Genomic DNA, 20,965 nt, shown 5'->3' with positions numbered 1-20,965 from the left:
CTCAAGAGAGGACACGACGCCGCATGGAGAACCTCTGCCTGTACTGTGCTAGTACCGAACACTTCCTGAGGGATTGTCCTATCCGCCCTCCCCGCCTGGAAAGACGTACCCTGACTCCGCACAAAGGTGAGACAATCCTTGATGTCCACTCTGCTTCTCCACGTCTTACTGTGCCTGTGCGGATGTCTGCCTCTGCCTTCTCCTTCTCTTCTGTGGCCTTCTTGGACTCTGGATCTGCAGGAAATTTTATTTTGGCCTCTCTCGTCAACAGGTTCAACATCCCAGTGACCAGTCTCACCAGACCCCTTTACATCAATTGTATAAACAATGAAAGATTGGACTGTTCCATACGTTTCCGCACGGAGCCCCTTCTAATGAGCATCGGATCTCATCACGAGAGGATTGAACTTTTGGTCCTCCCCAATTGCACCTCGGAAATTCTCCTTGGACTTCCCTGGCTTCAACTTCATTCCCCAACCCTGGATTGGTCCACTGGGGAGATCAAGAGTTGGGGGCCCTCTTGTTCCAAGGACTGTCTAAAACCGGTTCCCAGTAACCCTTGCCGTAACTCTGTGCTTCCTCCAGTAACCGGTCTCCCTAAGGCCTATATGGACTTCGCGGATGTTTTCTGCAAAAAACAAGCGGAGACTCTACCTCCTCACAGGCCTTATGATTGTCCTATCGACCTCCTCCCGGGCACTACTCCACCCCGGGGCAGAATTTATCCTCTCTCTGCCCCAGAGACTCTTGCCATGTCTGAATACGTCCAGGAGAATCTAAAAAAGGGCTTTATCCGTAAATCCTCCTCTCCTGCCGGAGCCGGATTTTTCTTTGTGTCCAAAAAAGATGGCTCTCTACGTCCTTGCATTGACTACCGCGGACTTAATAAAATCACGGTTAAGAACCGCTACCCCTTACCCCTCATCTCTGAACTCTTTGATCGCCTCCAAGGTGCCCACATCTTTACTAAATTGGACTTAAGAGGCGCCTATAACCTCATCCGCATCAGAGAGGGGGATGAGTGGAAAACAGCATTTAACACCAGAGATGGACACTTTGAGTATCTGGTCATGCCCTTTGGCCTGTGCAACGCCCCTGCTGTCTTCCAGGACTTTGTTAATGAAATTTTTCGTGATCTGTTATACTCCTGTGTTGTTGTATATCTTGATGATATCCTAATTTTTTCGGCCAATCTAGAAGAACACCGCCAGCATGTCCGTATGGTTCTTCAGAGACTTCGTGACAATCAACTCTATGCTAAAATTGAGAAATGTCTGTTTGAATGCCAATCTCTTCCTTTTCTAGGATACTTGGTCTCTGGCCAGGGACTACAAATGGATCCAGATAAACTCTCTGCCGTCTTAGATTGGCCACGCCCCTCCGGACTCCGTGCCATCCAACGTTTTTTGGGGTTCGCCAATTATTACAGGCAATTTATTCCACATTTTTCTACCATTGTGGCTCCTATTGTGGCTTTAACCAAAAAAAATGCCGATCCCAAGTCTTGGCCTCCTCAAGCGGAAGACGCCTTTAAACGACTCAAGTCTGCCTTCTCTTCGGCTCCCGTGCTCTCCAGACCTGACCCATCTAAACCCTTCCTATTGGAGGTTGATGCCTCCTCAGTGGGAGCTGGAGCTGTCCTTCTACAAAAAAACTCTTCCGGGCATGCTGTTACTTGTGGGTTTTTTTCTAGGACCTTCTCTCCGGCGGAGAGGAACTACTCCATCGGGGATCGAGAGCTTCTAGCCATTAAATTAGCACTTGAGGAATGGAGGCATCTGCTGGAGGGATCAAGATTTCCAGTTATTATTTACACCGATCACAAGAACCTCTCATACCTCGAGTCTGCCCAACGGCTGAATCCTCGTCAGGCCAGGTGGTCTCTGTTCTTTGCCCGATTTAATTTTGAAATTCACTTTCGGCCTGCTGATAAGAACATTAGGGCCGATGCTCTCTCTCGTTCCTCAGATGCTTCTGAAATTGAACTCTCTCCTCAACACATCATTCCTCCTGACTGCCTGATTTCCACTTCTCCAGCCTCCATCAGGCAAGCTCCTCCAGGAAGGACCTTTGTTTCTCCACGCCAACGCCTCGGAATCCTCAAATGGGGTCACTCCTCCCATCTCGCAGGTCATGCGGGCATCAAGAAATCTGTGCAACTCATCTCTCGCTTCTATTGGTGGCCGACTCTAGAGACTGATGTGGTGGACTTTGTGCGAGCCTGCACTATCTGTGCCCGGGATAAGACTCCTCGCCAGAAGCCCGCTGGTTTTCTTCTTCCTCTGCCTGTTCCCGAACAACCTTGGTCTCTGATTGGTATGGATTTTATTACTGACTTACCCCCATCCCATGGCAACACTGTTATTTGGGTGGTCGTTGATCGATTCTCCAAAATGGCACATTTCATCCCTCTTCCTGGTCTCCCTTCAGCGCCTCAGTTGGCTAAACAATTTTTTGTACACATTTTTCGTCTTCACGGGTTGCCTACGCAGATCGTCTCGGATAGAGGCGTCCAATTTGTGTCTAAATTCTGGAGGGCTCTCTGTAAACAACTCAAGATTAAATTAAATTTTTCTTCTGCATACCATCCTCAATCCAATGGACAAGTAGAAAGAATTAACCAGATCTTGGGTGACTATTTACGACATTTTGTTTCCTCCCGCCAGGATGACTGGGCAGATCTTCTACCTTGGGCCGAATTCTCGTATAATTTCAGAATCTCTGAATCTTCCTCCAAATCCCCGTTTTTCGTGGTGTACGGCCGTCACCCTCTTCCCCCCCTCCCTACCCCCTTGCCCTCTGGTCTGCCCGCTGTGGATGAAATTTCTCGTGATCTTTCCATCATATGGAGAGAGACCCAAAATTCTCTCTTACAGGCTTCTTCACGCATGAAGAGATTCGCGGATAAGAAAAGAAGAGCTCCTCCCATTTTTTCCCCTGGAGACAAGGTATGGCTCTCCGCCAAATATGTCCGCTTCCGTGTCCCTAGCTATAAGTTGGGACCACGCTATCTTGGTCCTTTCAAGATTTTGCGCCAGATTAATCCTGTCTCTTACAAACTTCTTCTTCCTCCTTCTCTTCGTATTCCTAATGCCTTTCATGTTTCTCTTCTTAAACCACTTATCATTAACCGTTTCTCTCCCAAATCTGTTCCCCCCACTCCTGTCTCCGGCTCCTCGGACATCTTCTCCGTCAAAGAAATTTTAGCATCTAAAAAGGTCAGAGGGAAAACCTTCTTTTTAGTGGATTGGGAGGGTTGTGGTCCAGAAGAGAGGTCCTGGGAACCTGAGGACAATATCCTGGACAAAAGTCTGGTCCTCAGGTTCTCAGGCTCCAAGAAGAGGGGGAGACCCAAGGGGGGGGGTACTGTTACGCCGAGCGCTCCGGGTCCCCGCTCCTCCCCGGAGCGCTCGCTACACTCCTCTCACTGCAGCGCTCCGGTCGGTTCCACGGACCCGGGGCGCTGCGATACCGCCTCTGGCCGGGATGCGATTCGCGATGCGGGTAGCGCCCGCTCGCGATGCGCACCCCGGCTCCCGTACCTGACTCGCTCTCCGTCAGTTCTGTCCCGGCGCGCGCGGCCCCGCTCCCTAGGGCGCGCGCGCGCCGGGTCTTTGCGATTTAAAGGGCCACTGCGCCGCTGATTGGCGCAGTGGTTCCAATTAGTGTTTACACCTGTGCACTTCCCTATATCACCTCACTTCCCCTTCACTCCCTCGCCGGATCTTGTTGCCTTAGTGCCAGTGAAAGCGTTTCCTTGTGTGTTCCTAGCCTGTGTTCCAGACCTCCTGCCGTTGCCCCTGACTACGATCCTTGCTGCCTGCCCCGACCTTCTGCTACGTCCGACCTTGCTTCTGTCTACTCCCTTGTACCGCGCCTATCTTCAGCAGCCAGAGAGGTTGAGCCGTTGCTAGGGGATACGACCTGGTCACTACCGCCGCAGCAAGACCATCCCGCTTTGCGGCGGGCTCTGGTGAAAACCAGTAGTGACTTAGAACCGATCCTCTAGCACGGTCCACGCCAATCCCTCTCTGGCACAGAGGATCCACTACCTGCCAGCCGGCATCGTGACAGATATATTCTAATGGTGCGTTATGTATGTCGGGCAATCCCACACAGTGCATTAGTTGTGGCATGGTCCAGCACCCAGTTTTTTCAGCGGAGATGTGCTTGCCCCATCTGGCCTGTACAGCATTCTGGTGTCCCATCTGAATGGGATAAGTTCACTCATAAGTTCCCTCTGGTGCTTTTTTTTACTGTGCCAAAGGGAACCGGAGTCAGATTCCCAGACATATGTAACGGCACCCTAACTGTTCCACATATGACAGTAGGGGAATCAAATATGGAAGATTGTGAAGCTGTTTCATACATTTGAAACATAGAAGCACTGCTTCTTCTCTTTGGAGTGTATGTTCCTATTGATGGGGGTATGGGTTTAGCCCTGTACCTGTGATTTGTTTTGTACATTTGTATATTTAGTATACACAATTTACCATCTTTTTTTTTTCAGAAACAGCCCGAACAACCCCTTCCGTGTATAAGCTGAAGTCTGAAAAGTCAGAAGAGGGTCTCCCGGACACAGTGTGCCTGGTTACTGATTTTCCATCCCCAAATAAAACATTGAAGGTAGATGACCAGGTTATAACACTGAATGATGAAGCTGTGCTGGATAAGTCCACTACTGATGTATGGAGATACAGTGCAGTCCTATGGGATAACGACAATCACGACAAGAACCGCGCCTGTAAAGTAGAATATGATGAAAACGCTGTCTCCCCGGAAGGTAAATGACATATGTTTACACTGTTCATAAAGTATAAGGATCTATCTATCTGGGAACTATACTGGCTCATGTAAGAACTTAAAGGGGTACTCGGCTGCTCAGCGTTTGGAACAAACTGTTCCAAACGCTGGGGTCGGCTCCGGGAGCTTGTGATGTCATAGCCATGCCCCATCATGATGTCATGCCCCACCCCCTCAATCCAAGTCTATGGGAGGGGGTGTGACAGCCATCACACGCCCTCCCATAGACTTGCATTGATGGGTAGGGTGTGACGCCATGAGGGGGCAGGGCTATGACATCACGAGCTCCTGGCGCCGACTCCAGTGTTCGGAACAGTTTGTTCCAAATGCTGAGCAGCGGAGTACCCCTTTAATACTTAGAGTATGACACTGATCTATTCGGATGCAGCAATACAGCCATAAAGTTAGGTTCACACAGTGTTTTTTCAGGCCTATTTCATTTTAAAAAAATGTGTCGGTAAAATCGCAGACAATGGCCCTCATTTACTAAGAAAATCGGGTTGTAAGTCTATCTTGCTTTCTTACCCGACTGCTTTTTTCCCCTGGTATTTATTATTATGTCGCATCCTGTTTGTCGCACGTGGGTTTTGTTGGTTTTGGTTTCCAACTCCTCTGAGCTGTCGGGAAAAAATCCACAACAATTCAACAAATTCGGGTTGGAAACCTTAATAAATACGTGGGAAAGCTCAGAAATGTCGGGTAACACCCCTTTTTCGGGTTTGGGAGAATCCACATCGGGTCCGTCGGGAAAAAATGTTGCATAGTGTCGCAGACTGGCGCACGATGTCTGCACATGGCGCAGACAAAGATGCGACAAAAAAACCCGACAAAAGAGGTCGGGTTTAGAATAGTAAATGAGGGCCAATATGCGCCCACATGTGCTTTATGTAAGTCTATGGTAAAGTGGTTGTCTGTGTACACAATAATACAGACCTATTTTTTACAGCCACGTAAATTAGTGACAAGACAACCAATTTCGCGTAGACTTTCACAGAGAACATTGTTAAAATAGCCGAGGCAATTTGCCCACGATTTTGTGAACGCATTTTTACAAATAAAACATGCCTGAAAAAAATGAACCTAGTCCTTCTACACATTGTTTGCACATTAATCACACTGGAAGAACTTTAGTTCCCATTGTCACCAACCAACTTTAGTTACAGTCAGTTTTAAAAGAAATGTGAATGCATTTTATTGAGTCGCTAGGACAGGCATACCCTTTTAGAATAACACATAATATATTACTAAGCAATAACTTGAATAACAGCTAACTACAACTAACTGTTATATTTTTCAGATGAAACACCTCTTGCTGTCAATGAACGTTTACAAACAAGTAAGTCAATTTCAAAAAGCCTTTCATGGTATGTCATAGAAGCTGTAAGAGTCTATATAGAGTAACAGAAGAAATAATATTGCAAAATAGTGTCACTGCACAATAGAATAAACTTTTGTTGAAACAAGAGTACTACTTTAAAGTACCCTTATTTAAAGGGGTACTCCGGCGCTAAGACATCTTATCCCCTATCCAAAGGATAGTGGATAAGAACCCTGATTGTGGGGATCCCGCCGCTGGGGACCCCCGTGATCTTGCATGCACCACCCGTTAGAATCAGTCCCCGGAGAACGTTTGCTCCCGGTCTGATTACTGGCGATCACGGGGGCCGAGCATTGTGAAGTCACAGCCCAGCCCCAGTGTGACGTCACGCTCCGCCCCCTCAATGCAAGCCTATGTGAGGGGGCGTGACCCCCCGCGATCAGGCATCTTATCCCCTATCCAAAGGATAGGGGATAAGATGTCTTAGCGCCTGAGTACCCTTTTAAAGTATATTTTACACTGTATGTATGTCTAAGAAGATGTTTGTATTTTATTAGACAGTCACTTTTCCATATTTTATTCCTATTTTACCGACGTATTTTGCTATTCAGTTTACGATGTGTGAACATAATATTAGTAAAATGCAACACTAGCTAACAATGTCCAAAAGACATCAAAAAGTGTTACTAAGATTCCAGAGCGGAGTAGGTTAAGGTGTAGCTGAAGGTCTGGTACTTGTTTTAATTGGTGAGAAGTGCCCCTAGGAGATATGTAAATGACTGGACTGTATTAATAACTGTGTGTCTTACCTTTACAGGCCCAGGCATGAACACTTTGTCAATGACAGTACTTGGACTGAGGATGCTTACAGTCAAAGCTATCATCTATAACCTAATAATAACCTGTCGCCTTTGGACATCATAAGGTGAGTGGCTTCACATTTTCAGATGTCTTTCTTCCTGGGCATAAATGTTAAACAATATGTCTTCAGAGCAACTTCTGAGTAGCCATTGTAGCAAAACAGTATCACTGATAGTCTGTCAATAGGACAGAAATTACATAATAAATTATGGTAATAAATATGCAAAAGTATAGGGTTCAGCTGAACCCCAAGGTGCAGAGGAATGCTGAACATTGCTTTCTTTAGAGTTTGCTGCCCCCACTATGGCTTAACTTTTATTTTAGTTTAGTTTTAGGTTATATCAAGCTATTCTTGGCATGCATTCGGGCAGTAAGCAGTGTCATATGTCTTTGTTTAACTGCTCTGTGTTTTCCAGTACAAAGGAATTCTCAAAAAAATGCACTTATTTTTACAACGGCAGTTTATAATTTGCATAATATGTTATATGATTGAGATATACAGAACACCCTTCCAATACTTACAGCAAAACTAACACATTATATACTCCATGTGTAAAATAGCACGTGACTGATCTTTTTTTTTTTTTTTTTATAAGGGGTACTCCACTGGAAAACTTTTTCTTTTTTTCAATAATCTGGTGCCAGAAAGTTAAACAGATATGTAAATTACTTCTATTAAAAAATCTTAATCCTTCCAGTACTTATCAGCTGCTGTTATGATCCACAGGAAGTTTTTTTTATTTTTACATTTCCTTTCTGCCTGACCACAAGTGCTCTCTGGTGACACCTCTGTCCATTTTAGGAACTGTCCAGAGTAGGAGTAAATCCTCATAGAAAACATATCCTGCTCTGGACAGTTTCTAAAACGGACAGAGGTGTCAGCAGAGAGCACTGTGGTGAGGCAGAAAGAAATTTCAAAAAGAAAAGAACTTCCTGTGGATCATAACAGCAGCTAATAAGTACTGGAAGGTTTAAGATATTTATATTAGAAGTGATTTACAAATCTGTTCAACTTTCTGGCACCAGTTGATTTAAAAAAAATGTTTTCCAGTGGAGTACCCCTTTAAAGTTTTCATTTTCACAATATAAACAAGGGGAAAAATCCCCATCACGCATGAATACAAGCACGCAAATTAAAAACATAGCATTTATACATGATCAAATAACACAACTATATCATACCTTGCTATATCTAACAAAGGCATTCAAAAATAAGGGATAATGTAATATCTACCTAAACACTAGAAAAACCTTCTAAACTATGCAGGAGGGACCGGGAGTGTGTCTGGTCCAATATACAAATAGGGGGGTCCAGTAGTTGATGACGGATGAAGAAGATAGGTTGTAGAGTACAGTGTAGAATGGGTAAACTCCACCCAAGGCAGCCAAAGTGTAGTTTGAGTAGCCTGTCTTTTCGTGTTAGCAGCTAGGAGTTTCTCCATTCTACATATCCTGTGGATTTCCGTGAACCATTTGGTAATCGTGGGTGGTCTAGGGACCTGTGACTGACCTTTTTTTTTTCTCCATTTACAGGAGTCACTTGGGCTCAGATCAGCATCACCTACAAGAGAATCATCACTCATCTTTATCAGTTCTATTCTATGAAATGAAATCTTCATTGTCGCTCTGAAGCTGTATATATGTACTTATAGTGTGCCATGTATTGTCTAAATATGGTTCCATGAATATCTAAAGTTGCTTTGATAACCCTACAATCAAAAGTAATATCTCAATATACACAGTTGTAATTTACATATGCAGTTACTAGTACTTAGTATATCCTAATCTCTCTATAAATGTTATGTCTATACTGTATACTTGTATTATAAATGTTGCTTTTATACAATATAAAATATATTAAAAAGATTTTATTAAAGCATTTATCAGAAAAAAAAGTGTAATCAATGCTTCACATAAGTACTTATAGATTCCTATATCATTTTCCCTTTGACAAAGAAATGGATATCAGAAACTGTGGACGTCAGCTCAACTGCCATATTTGTCCACAGGGGCTGTAAAGTTAGTGTAGTTCCTAATATTGTCTCTGTACCTGTGTTTGATGTCTGGTTTCACAATTGTAATGTGATCTTTGGACCGATGTTCATTTTTATCAGCATCCAAAAGGAGTGTTTTCTTAGGCTTTTCCTAGGTTGCAGTGTGGACCGAGATATTACATCATTAGTCCAGAATTGGGACCTCTAGGTGGAAGGGAGATCATTCTCCACAGGGCTGCATGGAATTGTAGTTTCAAGCACAGCATGGATGGAAGGGAGCCTAGCTGTGCTGCAATGGGCAGGGTGGCTGATGTGTGGGAAGAAGATACACCTACCACCTAGAAACAAGGATCCTGGGGATTGGAGCTTGAGGAAGGGAACACAAACAGGAAATAGCCAGTTCACACAAACAAGCCAACAGCATTATGGGGGACTCAGGACATGGCTATTTACCACCAACACAAGCACAAATCCTTGCTAAGCATGTACTAAAGTACTAAAGTCCCCTTATGCTGGATAACCTCTTTCAAGGGCTTGTCCAGGGAGCTGAAAATGTATTACCTTTTCTCACTCATCAGTGGAGCAGGTACTAAATTATGATAGCTGCCTGTGGTTGTGAGTCGCCACGCAATATTGCATCAAAATTGGCAACATTGGAATTGTCCACTGCATGCGGGCCTGGTTTATGTCACATGTAGCTGTCTCAATTCAGTACCTTCCCCAGCAACACAGCCCGGCCTCTTCAACCATGGATAAACTATCAGGCTGTGTTGGCATGGAGTGCGTTGTAGAATGGCGGGATACAAGAAAAGGTAGTGCTGGGTTCACATATGTCTGGCATCCAGCATAGGTGAACTCAGCCTAGATCTCGATGCAACTGATGCCACAACTGATGACAAGTTGTCATCAGTTGTATTGCATCCAGCGTCCATTGTTTCTGCACACCGGACAGGGGAATGCAGGAAGCTGCGTTCCCCTGTCCAGTGCCCTCCAGCAAGTCCAACCATCCAACATCAAAATTGAGATGCTGGATGATTGTGAACTGTCCCATTCAAATGAATGGGATCAGTTCTAGCATCAGTTTCCATCCAGTGCATGCCGGAGGAAAACTATGCCGAACGCCTGATATATGTGAACCCAGCCTAATACATTTTTAACTACCTGGACAAGCCATTTAAGAGTAGTTGTAAGAAGTGTTACTCTCTTTAGAGGACCAGTCCTGCATTATATTGTAAACACATTGGGGGAGATTTATCAAAGGATTTAGACTGGTTTTTCTTGTCTAAATTTGTCGCACAGAAAGTCGCAGTCTAAATCTGTGCGACTTTTCTGCGACTTTTGCTCTAGAGGATTTTTAGAACATGATGCATGCAAGTCTATTTTAGACTGAAATGCATTGAAAAATGCATTGGTGCTGAATTTATCAAGTGCGACTTTTCAGCGACAAGTCGCATAGGCTGAAAGTATGCCGACATGTCAGACCATGTTGGAGCAGGTTTAAATATAGACTAAAGCATAGATCATGCAGTCTGTGCACAGAATTTATCAAGAGCTGTGCGCCATTTGATAAATTCGGTGCACAATAGACCAGACTAACCCTCTGTAGTTTGGTCTATATTGATGCGGGACATAGACAACTTTGATAAATCTCCCCCATTGATTTCAACGGTCACTGTGTAATGTTAAATTTTCCATGTGGTGGTGGTGCTGCTGAAAAATTGCACATTTATTTACCGAGAGAAGACAACTCATCTCGAAAGGTCCCAGCATGTGGACATTTTATGAACAGTTTATTATTAAATGACCCTTTTACCAAGTAAAGACTGTCCAAAGCAGAGAATCCTGTTAATGTCTAATACTACTGTAAATGCATTAAAATATCCAAACAAAAAAATCTGCAGCCAAAAATGCTGTGTAGATGTACAAAAAGGTAACATTCCTCCTCATAGTTTCCCCTATTTCAAGCTGAAACAAATTAATGAACATTCAGGAGTATCATTATTAAAATAAATGGGTTGTACAGCCACTATTGTATTTATATATATAATATATATCTTGACCCCTGATCTATCAATCTCTTTAAACTGCAGAAGTTTTACTCTTCTAAGAGTGCCCCTTAAGTATCCGCCAATCAACCTTCCTAGAGGACTGGATTAGACAGGCCACTTCTGAGGCCCAAGTCCCACGGGCAGCCACTCTCCCACTGTCTGTTAGTGGGCTACTTGGGTTCAGGGCTGGAGTTCTCACACAGTCCACACAGTCGATCAGAGTTGGTAACTCTCAGGGCCAATGCCCACACAGCCCGAACAGTCCACAGGACACTTCCCTCAAAGAGCACTCTTACTGACTTTCCGCACCTTACTTCTCTGCTCTGGATCCCTGTCACAACTTCAGAAGACCTATCTTGTAGACTTCACTCGGGCACATTGTCAGTTCATCTTACAAACCACCAATTGGTTCCTCAGTGGGTAAGGTCAGACTTGCTCTCTTAACAGGTTTTTCAGGAACTTCATACCGTTCACTCATCAGGAATTCGATTACCCATCTTTGGCATTGGGGCTGCTGTTTAACTATTTTTATATACAATTCTATGGATGTCAAGCATACATTAAGGTACCACATCCATGAACATAGAGGAACACCTATGAAGATATGTTTAAGTAGGTGAATGCTGCCAGAATATAAGAGTCAGATTATTAAAGTTGCCCTACATATTTAGGAGACAACATACATCATCAATGTTATACTAAAGATGGGTAAGGAGATCAAAACAGCAAGGGAACAGATTAATATATCCTTGCCTGTAATAAAATAAGAGTTACAATAAGATATATGTCCTGTATGTGAGATAGTTATGTATGCCATGTATGCCCATCTAAATTCTAAACAAGGTTATTTACTATGTTGCATTTCTAGATAAAATTAGGATAAAATGTAATTCGACATACAACAAGAATGAACTTCATGGCCAGAAACAAAATTGTTTCCATTCATATTCCTGTTAGTTTTTATTGCATCAACATTAATATTTCCTTTAGCTGCTTTCTACACAAGAGAACCATAGATCTGGTGAAAGAAATTTATGTTAATATTAAAACCTTGGACCCTCCTCCTTACAACTTTTAAAAATGAAAATGCTTTAACACCTTTGAAGAAACATTTTGGCAAAGATAAATAAATGTTTCTTTGGGCTCTCCTATGCCTTCAATCATTAAAGGCGGTATCAAGGGATAGAAACACAGGGGGAGATTTATCAAAACCTGTCCAGAGAAAAAGTTGCCCAGTTGCCCATAGCAACCAATCAGATTGCTTCTTTCATTTTGCAGGGGCCTTGTTAAAAATGAAAGAAGCGATCTGATTGGTTGCTATGGGCAAATGGGCAACTTTTTCTCTGGACAGGTTTTGATAAATCTCCCCCACAGAGCTTATTTCTTCCAAAAACAGCACTGCCCCGGTCCAGGTTGTGTGTGGTATTACAACTTAGGTTCATTCACTTGAGTGGAACTGAGCGCGATACCACACATAACCTGAGGACAGTGGTGGTGCTGTTTTTTTTTTTTAAAGAAATCAGCTGTGTTTTCCTATTCCTGGATAACCCCTTTAGGACTCAAGAGGGCCTTTGTAGACCCTATTATTTTCATTAACATTACAAAGGACACCAACCCATAGAGTAAGCAATGAAAGTCAGTCAACTAGATAATACAGTAACATACTACAGTTATCATTACATTTGTATACTAGGGAATCCTGAACATTGCTCATTTTCATTGCATGTGGGATGGAGACCCAGTGGCATGGCTGGATGATAAGGGTAGTAGTCCTCAGGTATCAAATGATGGTCACAGTAGGGTTCACCTTGGTGACGGTCATTGGGATATTTTCACCAGACCTTCGACACTCCTTGGGCTGACACAGTGTTGAGGAAGGTTCACTTTAGGATGATGATCCTGGGCACTCCCGCAGTAAATATCTCCTAGCTGATGTAGCTGGTTTTTTTGCAAACTATTAAACAGCGAATGGTGTAACTTGAAACAACCTGTTGGCAAAGACTGGGCATTTTCTACCAGAACCAAACCTTACAGAAAGCAGGAAGAAGCGGAGAGCAGCAGGGATGGGGAGGCTTTGGAACTGCATCCGACTGCATAAAAAATTTTGCAGGGAATTTATTAGGTGGCATATGTGTGGTGTCCCGGTAACGTATTATATACGTTACCTGTGTAGAGGTCCCCATAGCCAGAGTCCCTAGGACGTCGGAGTCCCTCTGTTGTAGATCTCCCCTTGTCACCTCACATTTAGTCTATAACTATATAGTCGTTCTATTCAATATTAATATAAGTATAAGGATATATATGTAAATATTTAGTTATCTACCTGTTCGGAGAGTAGCAGGACCTGCGGGTCACGTGATCAGGTTGAAACTCTATGGTTTTGCTACAGGACCTTTGGAGGTCCCCGTGACGTGTTCACCCACAATGCACTGTAATGGTGAGTGACAGTCGTTACGGACCAATCCAAAACGGCCAGGCCCTGCCCATATAAGGGACCTGCGCCATCTTGATCCCTCTCTTGGGTTGCTGACTCTGGAAGAGGTAGGACCTCCGCAGCTTACAAGACAATTTACTAGGCCAAAGCCTTGTGGCCTAGGCCTCTAACTTAGCGGATAGACTAAGCAATTTCCCACTACTCATTGCAAGATCACTGGACCTAATAACTCCCCTAAATCCAGTGGATCACTGCTTTACAATTCTTCAAAAGCTAAATTGGGCTTATCTGATCCCAACCAACTGTCAATCGCTGCTCAAGCTATATGCATAGAGACTCTGTTATCTGGACTGTTACTATTATTACATGTACAGAAACTCCTCAGTAAAAGTTCCTGCAAGTTTTCAGTTAACAGTGGTTGTGGACAATCCTTTATTTCTGCATCACCTATTGCTCTTGGGAAGGGTGGCAATAGGCCTATCAAGAATACAGCATTTAACCCTCACCCTGGCATCACGAGTGACAAGGGTTAACAGCGCCCTTAACTATCCTGCACAACGACACCCTAAACACCCTTCACTCCCACAAGACAGTATCCTCTCATCCGCCATCACATATTCAGTCAACTAGATTTACTATCCTTTATACCATTAACCAGTGTAAATTATCATGGAAATCATCCACACCAGCTTTGAGCGGACATAGATTTCTAAGGCTACCACACTGGGCTGACGCCTCTCTAAATTTGGCGCTGCTGACAGGGGCAGGATTTACATAATACTGAAGTTAATACACCCAAGTTCTGTAGTTTCCCAGTAATTGAAACTTGATGAAGGTAATAAGACGAATACTCATAAACCAACTGTATACATGTATACCCACATATAAAATGTTAGCTTCTGTCCAGAACAATAATTCATAGTAGTTTATTACTAGTGGGTGCACAGTTAGGATACTTCCTATTTGAATTATATATTTGCCAGGCCCATTCAGCCCTAGAACCATCCGCTGCCCCAGGATGAAATAGGTCAAAAGTGACATTGGCACCAATGGGGGAAGTAAAGCGGACAATGCAGCACAAGGGACAGAGGCAGAGAGACAAGGGGGATTTATGGCATATCCACATAGAATACACCTTTAAAGGGTGATAGTGGAGGGGGGGAGGGTTGCCTCTCCAGTTACACTTCTGACTAACATGAAGTGCAGAAAAATCTCTTCCCCCAATACTTTAATAATACTTTATTTTACATATTTCAAATATTTACAGTTATTCATGGGATATGCTAGTAAACATGCATAGCATCACTTGAACTGAGTAACAATAGAAGCTACAGGACAAGACAGCTGTGCGACTACCTCTTCTTGCATAAGGTCTCCATCAACATTATGACAGGGGACCACCATTCTTAAAGGGGTACTCTGGTGCTTAGACATCTTATCCCCTATCCAAAGGATAGGGGATAAGATGCCTGATCGCGGGAGTCCCACCGCTGGGGACCCCCGGGATCATGCACGCGGCACCCCGTTTGTAATCAGTTTCCGGAGCGTGTTCGCTCCGGGACTGATTACCGGCGACTACAGGGCGGGCGGCGTGTGACGTCACGCCTCCGCCCCTGTGTGATGTCCCCTCAATGCAAGCCTACGGGAGGGGGCATGACAGCTATCACGACCCGTCCCGAAGGCTTGCATTGAGGGGCGGAGCGTGACATCACACGGGGGCGTGACGTCACACACCGCCCGCCCTGTAGTCGCCGGTAATCAGTCCCGGAGCGAACATGCTCCGGGGACTGATTACAAACAGGGTGCCGCATGCATGATCCCGGGGGTCCCCAGTGGCGGGGCTCCCACGATCAGGCATCTTATCCCCTATCCTTTGGATAGGGGATAAGATGTCTAAGCACCGGAGTACCCCTTTAACATAAATGCTGATCCCATAGGATAAGTTAGATGTTTATCTATTCCAAGGTCATAAAGATGGACATTTAAGGAGCAAAAAGGGGCTGAAGGACTTGAGTGAAAAGTATTGACCTTTCCTCCAAAAAAAGGACATTTGGGAAGTATGACAATACTATTGTTTCCTTGAGTGACATTGCCATTTAAATGGCTGCTCTTGACCCTTTCTTTGACCCCTTTATTGCACAGTAGCCCTATAGATGGAGATAGTACATTTATACACTGCTCATAAAAAAAAAAAGGGAACACTTAAACAACACAATGTATCTCCAAGTCAATCACACTTCTGTGAAATCACACTGTCCACTCAGGAAGCAACATTGATTGACAATGAATTTCATATGCTGTTGTGCAAATGGAACAGACAATAGGTGGAAATTATAGGCGATTAGCAAGACACCATAAATAAAGGAGTGGTTCTGCAGGTGGTGACCACAGACCACTTCTCAGTTCCTATGCTTCCTGGCTTATGTTGGTCACTTTTGAATGCTGGCGGTGGTAGCATGAGACAGAGTCTACAACCCACACAAGTGGCTCAGGTAGTGCAGCTTATCCAGGATGGCACATCAATGCGAGCTGTGGCAAGGTTTGCTGTGTCTGTCAGCATAGTGTCCAGAGCATGGAAGCGTTACCAGGAGACGGGCCAGTACATCAGGAGACATGGAGGAGGCTGTAGGAGGGCAACAACCCAGCAGCAGGACTGCTAGATTCACCTTTGTGCAAGTAGGAGCAGGAGGAGCACTGCCAGAGCCCTGCAAAGTGACCTCCAACAGGTCACAAATGTGCATGTGTCCACTCAAATGGTCAGAAAAAGACTCCATGAGGGTGGTATGAGGGCCCAACGTTCCCCAGGTGGGGGTTGTGCTTACAGCCCAACACCGTGCATTTGCTAGAAAACACCAAGATTGGCAAATTCGCCACTGGCACTCTGTGCTCTTCACAGATTAAACAGGTTCACACTGAGCACATGTGAGATGTGATCGAGTCTGGAGAACGTTCTGCTGCCTGCAACATCCTCCAGCATGACCGGTTTGGCGGTGGGTCAGTAATGGTGTGGGGTGGCATTTCTTTGGGGGGCCGCACAGCCCTCCATGTGCTTGCCAGAGGTAGTCTAACTGCCATTAGGTACGGAGATGAGATCCTCAGACCCCTTGTGAGACCATATGCTGGTGCGGTTGGCCCTGGGTTCCTCCTAATGCAAGACAATGCTAGACCTCATGTGGCTGGAGTGTGTCAGCAGTTCCTGCAAGAGGAAGGCATTGATGCTATGGACTGACCCACCCGTTCCCCAGACCTGAATCCGACTGAGCACATCTGGGACGCTTTAGTCCAGGTCTGAGTGGACATCCCTCAGGAGACCATCCGCCACCTCATCAGGAGAATGCCCAGGCATTGTAGGGAGGTCATACGGGCACATGGAGGCCACACACACTACTGAGCCTCATTTTGACTTGTTTTAAGGACATTACATAAAGTTGGATCAGCCTGTAGTGTGGTTTTCAACTTTGATTTTGAGTGTGACTCCATATCCAGACCTCCATGGGTTTATAAATTTGATTTCCATTGATAATTTTTGTGTGATTTTGTTGTCAGCACATTCAACTATGTAAAGACAAAAGTATTTCATACGATTAGTTCATTCAGATCTAGGATGTGTTATCTTAGTTTTCCCTTTATTTATTTTTTTGGAGCAAAGCCATTACAATTTATTGCCATCTTGGTAAACAGTTATTAGGTGTAATAAAGCTTTAATTAACCAAGAGAATTGTGCTACACACATATAAAGACATATCACTTTGCTTTCATGAACCGTACCTAATGGTAAAGCTTACAATAGTTTCAGCCACAGTCTTAGCTGTGGTAATATCATTTTTCCACAATAGAACATTTGTTTTTTTGAAGATCATTGAATATAGATATCCGGCGTGTCGCACTCCCACGTCCGTTCCATGACGTAGAACTTTCTGCTTAGCGACTTCCTTGTTTCCACTGCTTAAAAATAAAAAATAGGTCGAGATTGGCAGTTCTGAAGGGGAGTTATGCAGGTGCACAAGACCAACCCACCGTTCAGGTAACCGCTCCATAATAAAACTAGGCCACCTTTGAAGCCTGTCTCAATTTGACAACCACATCCTTCTGAAAGTTGCAGATTTATAAATACAGAATAAACAGTCAAATAAGATCAACAGGATGCGCATCATAGACGAGGACGTGAGGCAGGTGGGCAACCACAAGGGCTGAGAAGTGTGCCATGATGTATGTGTGGTAAAGCTCCACACAGTCCTGTGAAAACCTCTAACAATGCTCCATTGTAATCTAACACCTCAATGATTATAATGATGCTTTATCCGAGGATATTTCTGCAATATTTCTGCAATTATTTCAGCAGGTCCTCAAAACGTCACCCAATCTACAGGAGGCATCTGATGTAGAGGTCATTGCTAAATGAAGGCAGACACAATGCAACCCGTGTTATGTGTGCTTAGAGACCTGCGCCATACACATTATAAAGCTATACTTCGTCTGAGGTGAAGAAAGGGTTAACACTAAGAGAATATTTTTAGCTGTCTAGTTTTCTTTTTTGTATGACATACTGCGGTTCAAGCTTTTATTATGTTTGTAGTGAAATGACACCTGCAGTAGATGTGTGAGAGAAAAAATAGTGGACAAGACTGCCACCTATGCTTCTGAAAAGGAATTGCATGATAGCGGGTGTTCTATGTCCGTGGTCACCAAACTGTGGACCTCCAGCTATTGCAAAACCACAACTTCCAGCATGTTGGCTGCCCGGGCATGCTACGAGTTGTAGTTTTGAAACAGCTGGACGACCACAGTTTGGAGACCACTGTTCTACGTTATAAGGTTTCATCACTCTATTTATGCATAAATCAGTACTTTAGAAAAAGTGCTTTATAAATGTCCCACATGGACCCTAAATGCAGATGTGTGCACTAGGACTTATTATAGTGGTTTGTATTACAGACCAAGACTCCAGTCTGTACCTTGTGGCCATTAAATCTTCTCTTCTTTTTTTCATTGAAATTGATACTTTGTAGCATGAAAAGATTGAACCTAACCAGGCCTCTATTTACTGCTCATGCTGCTGACCCTAGACTCAGCCCCCAAAACAACTTATCGAGTAAACAGACCCTAAGATTTAGACCCCCAATGTCATACAGACTCTAAAACCAGATCCCAGATGGAGATCTGTAGATGCGAAAGCCTAATGTAATACAGTTATCAGTATCAGATCCCAGTGTATCCTCAGTGCAATATACCCCCACTGTTATACAAAACCCAATATTTTACCATCATTGTAATATATATCCAAGTGTCAGAGCCCCCTTTGTAGTACAGATCCCATGTACTACCTATGTAATGCAAACCCTAGTAATAAACTCACAGCATAATACAGACCTCAGTATCAGGCCCAAGTGTAATACAGACCTTAATAAATGACTGCCAGTGTAAAATAGATCCTAGTATCAGACCCCCAATGTAATTCAGACCCCAATGTGAGACCCTCAATGCAAAACAGACTCCAGTATTAGATCCCCAGTGTAATATAGACTCCAGTATTAGACTGCAGTGTGATACAGACCCCATGCATAATGCAGACCCCTAGTATCAGACCCCAAACACAATATAGTACAGACCCCCAATGTCACACCCCCTGTATAACAAAGACCCCAGTATGGGTGTATCAGACACCCAGTATAACACCTACCCAGTATCAGACCCTATTGTAATATAGGCCCCATTGTGTAGAACTTTTTTTCTCCTGGCTAGGCATCAGATGCAATGCAACTATATACATGTATAGTTCTTAGAAGATGTAGTGGTTGCTGGTCGTAGTATATATTCACAGCCTCTCGTCTTGGTATCCCTGGACCAGGTTTAAGGAATCTGCACATTTCGCCATATGGCTCCTCAGGAGATAATCCTCTTCTTTCAACCTACAGGAACTGCCAGTTTAGCCAATCATTGACAGAGATAGCCCACCACTGCGGCCCGATGCCAGTCTGCTAGCTCCATCTGTCAGCCCATTTGCACCCTGTGATACAATTATGGAGAGCTAGCCTACATATTGTCAGTGTAACAGTGACAAGAAATAAACAGAATAAGGCTAGAGTCACACTGCCATCAGAGGCCATGTTTGGAAATTACATGAACCCCCCAAAATAGAACCCATAAAAACAATAATCCGTCTCACAAAAAACCAACCCTGTCTAAGAAGGATAGAAGAAATGCTGTAGCACATAAATTACTCCCTCCCCCCATAAACATGTTATTAATTGGAACAAAACTATTAGTTATTTAGTATGACACCCTCCTCTTTTCTAACCACCTAGATGCCACAGTAGCAACTGAATGGGGAATTTAGGTTATATGGCCAAGATCTTGCAGTCACAGGCTATAGCCTTGTCATAATCTTTTAAAAGGAAATCTGTCATCAGTATCACCCGCACTAAACCTGTCACACAGGCTTGTAGTGCAGGTAATTCTGATCAAAACAATACTCACGGCGTCCAGATTCGCCCAGCCATTCCACAGCAATTCACCTTTTTTATTTTTATGCAAATTAGGGCCTTGGGGCATGGGTGGAGCCCCGAACCGAGCTAGTGGCACGCTGACATCATCTTCGCCGAGCGGGCGATCCGCCCGGTTCATTAATATTTATAACCCTCTCCCTCTCCCGCCCTGTGTTAGTGTACGGTGCATGCGCCGCCACTGGGTACTCCCGGAGGCGGCGCATGCGCTGTACACTAACACTGGGTGCAAAGGCCCTCATTTGCATAAAAAAGAACAAGGTGAATTGCGGCGGAACAGCTGGGCGAATCTGGACGCCATATCGTTTTTTCAGCATCACCCGCACTACAAGCCTGTGACAGGTTTAGTGAGGGTGATACTGCTGAGTGTTTTGACGCTTGAAACAGCTGTTACACTGATAATAACACCCCTGCCTGTCTCCACGCAGCTCCCCGCTGCAGTCTTTATTATGCACTGAACATTGAAATAAACTTACAGAAGTTCTACGGATGGCGAGTGCTGTTTTTTATTTTCTCTTCTGCAACAAACAAATTTTTCATTTGGCTTCAATTTGGAGCAGGAAAAGCAGGGCTGTGGGCAGCGAGGACCCGCAGGGCTGTGGGCAGCGAGGACCCGCAGGGCTGTGGGCAGCGAGGACCCGCAGGGCTGTGGGCAGCGAGGACCCGCAGGGCTGTGGGCAGCGAGGACCCGCAGGGCTGTGGGCAGCGAGGCTCTGTGACATGCTATAGGCTCACAAAGGAGGCTGACTGACAACTCAGGAGCCTGCACAGAGCCCTGCTTGTCCCATTCTCATTTCCTGAGGGACAGCATAGCTACAGGGCCACCCAAAAATATACTTTTTTTTTAACCAATGTATATTACAAATTATTATATTATTTAAAAAAAAAATATATATATATATATATATATATATATATATATATATATATATATATATATATAAAAAATGGTATGATCTACATTATATAAAAAGTTTTTGTTAACAACAAGTATACTTAACATA

General features: G+C 44.2%; 1 protein-coding gene across 1 annotated transcript in view; it reads left to right on the top strand.

The window, feature by feature from the left end:
- LOC130366478 (M1-specific T cell receptor alpha chain-like) overlaps positions 1 to 8,866 on the top strand; it is a gene marked incomplete in the record, with an annotated part of 208,212 nt that extends 199,346 nt beyond the window's left edge. The window contains 4 exon segments of the mRNA XM_056568948.1: positions 4,511 to 4,783; positions 6,101 to 6,139; positions 6,939 to 7,046; positions 8,516 to 8,866. Coding sequence (XP_056424923.1) covers positions 4,511 to 4,783; positions 6,101 to 6,139; positions 6,939 to 7,045 — 419 coding nt within the window.
- Between the last annotated feature and the right edge of the window lie 12,099 nt (positions 8,867 to 20,965).

This window comes from Hyla sarda, chromosome 1 (genome assembly GCF_029499605.1).
Source record: "Hyla sarda isolate aHylSar1 chromosome 1, aHylSar1.hap1, whole genome shotgun sequence".
Classification (NCBI taxonomy): Eukaryota; Metazoa; Chordata; class Amphibia; order Anura; family Hylidae; genus Hyla; species Hyla sarda.
Note: the sequence above shows the minus strand (reverse complement) of the source record. Positions and strands in the feature narration are given on the sequence as shown.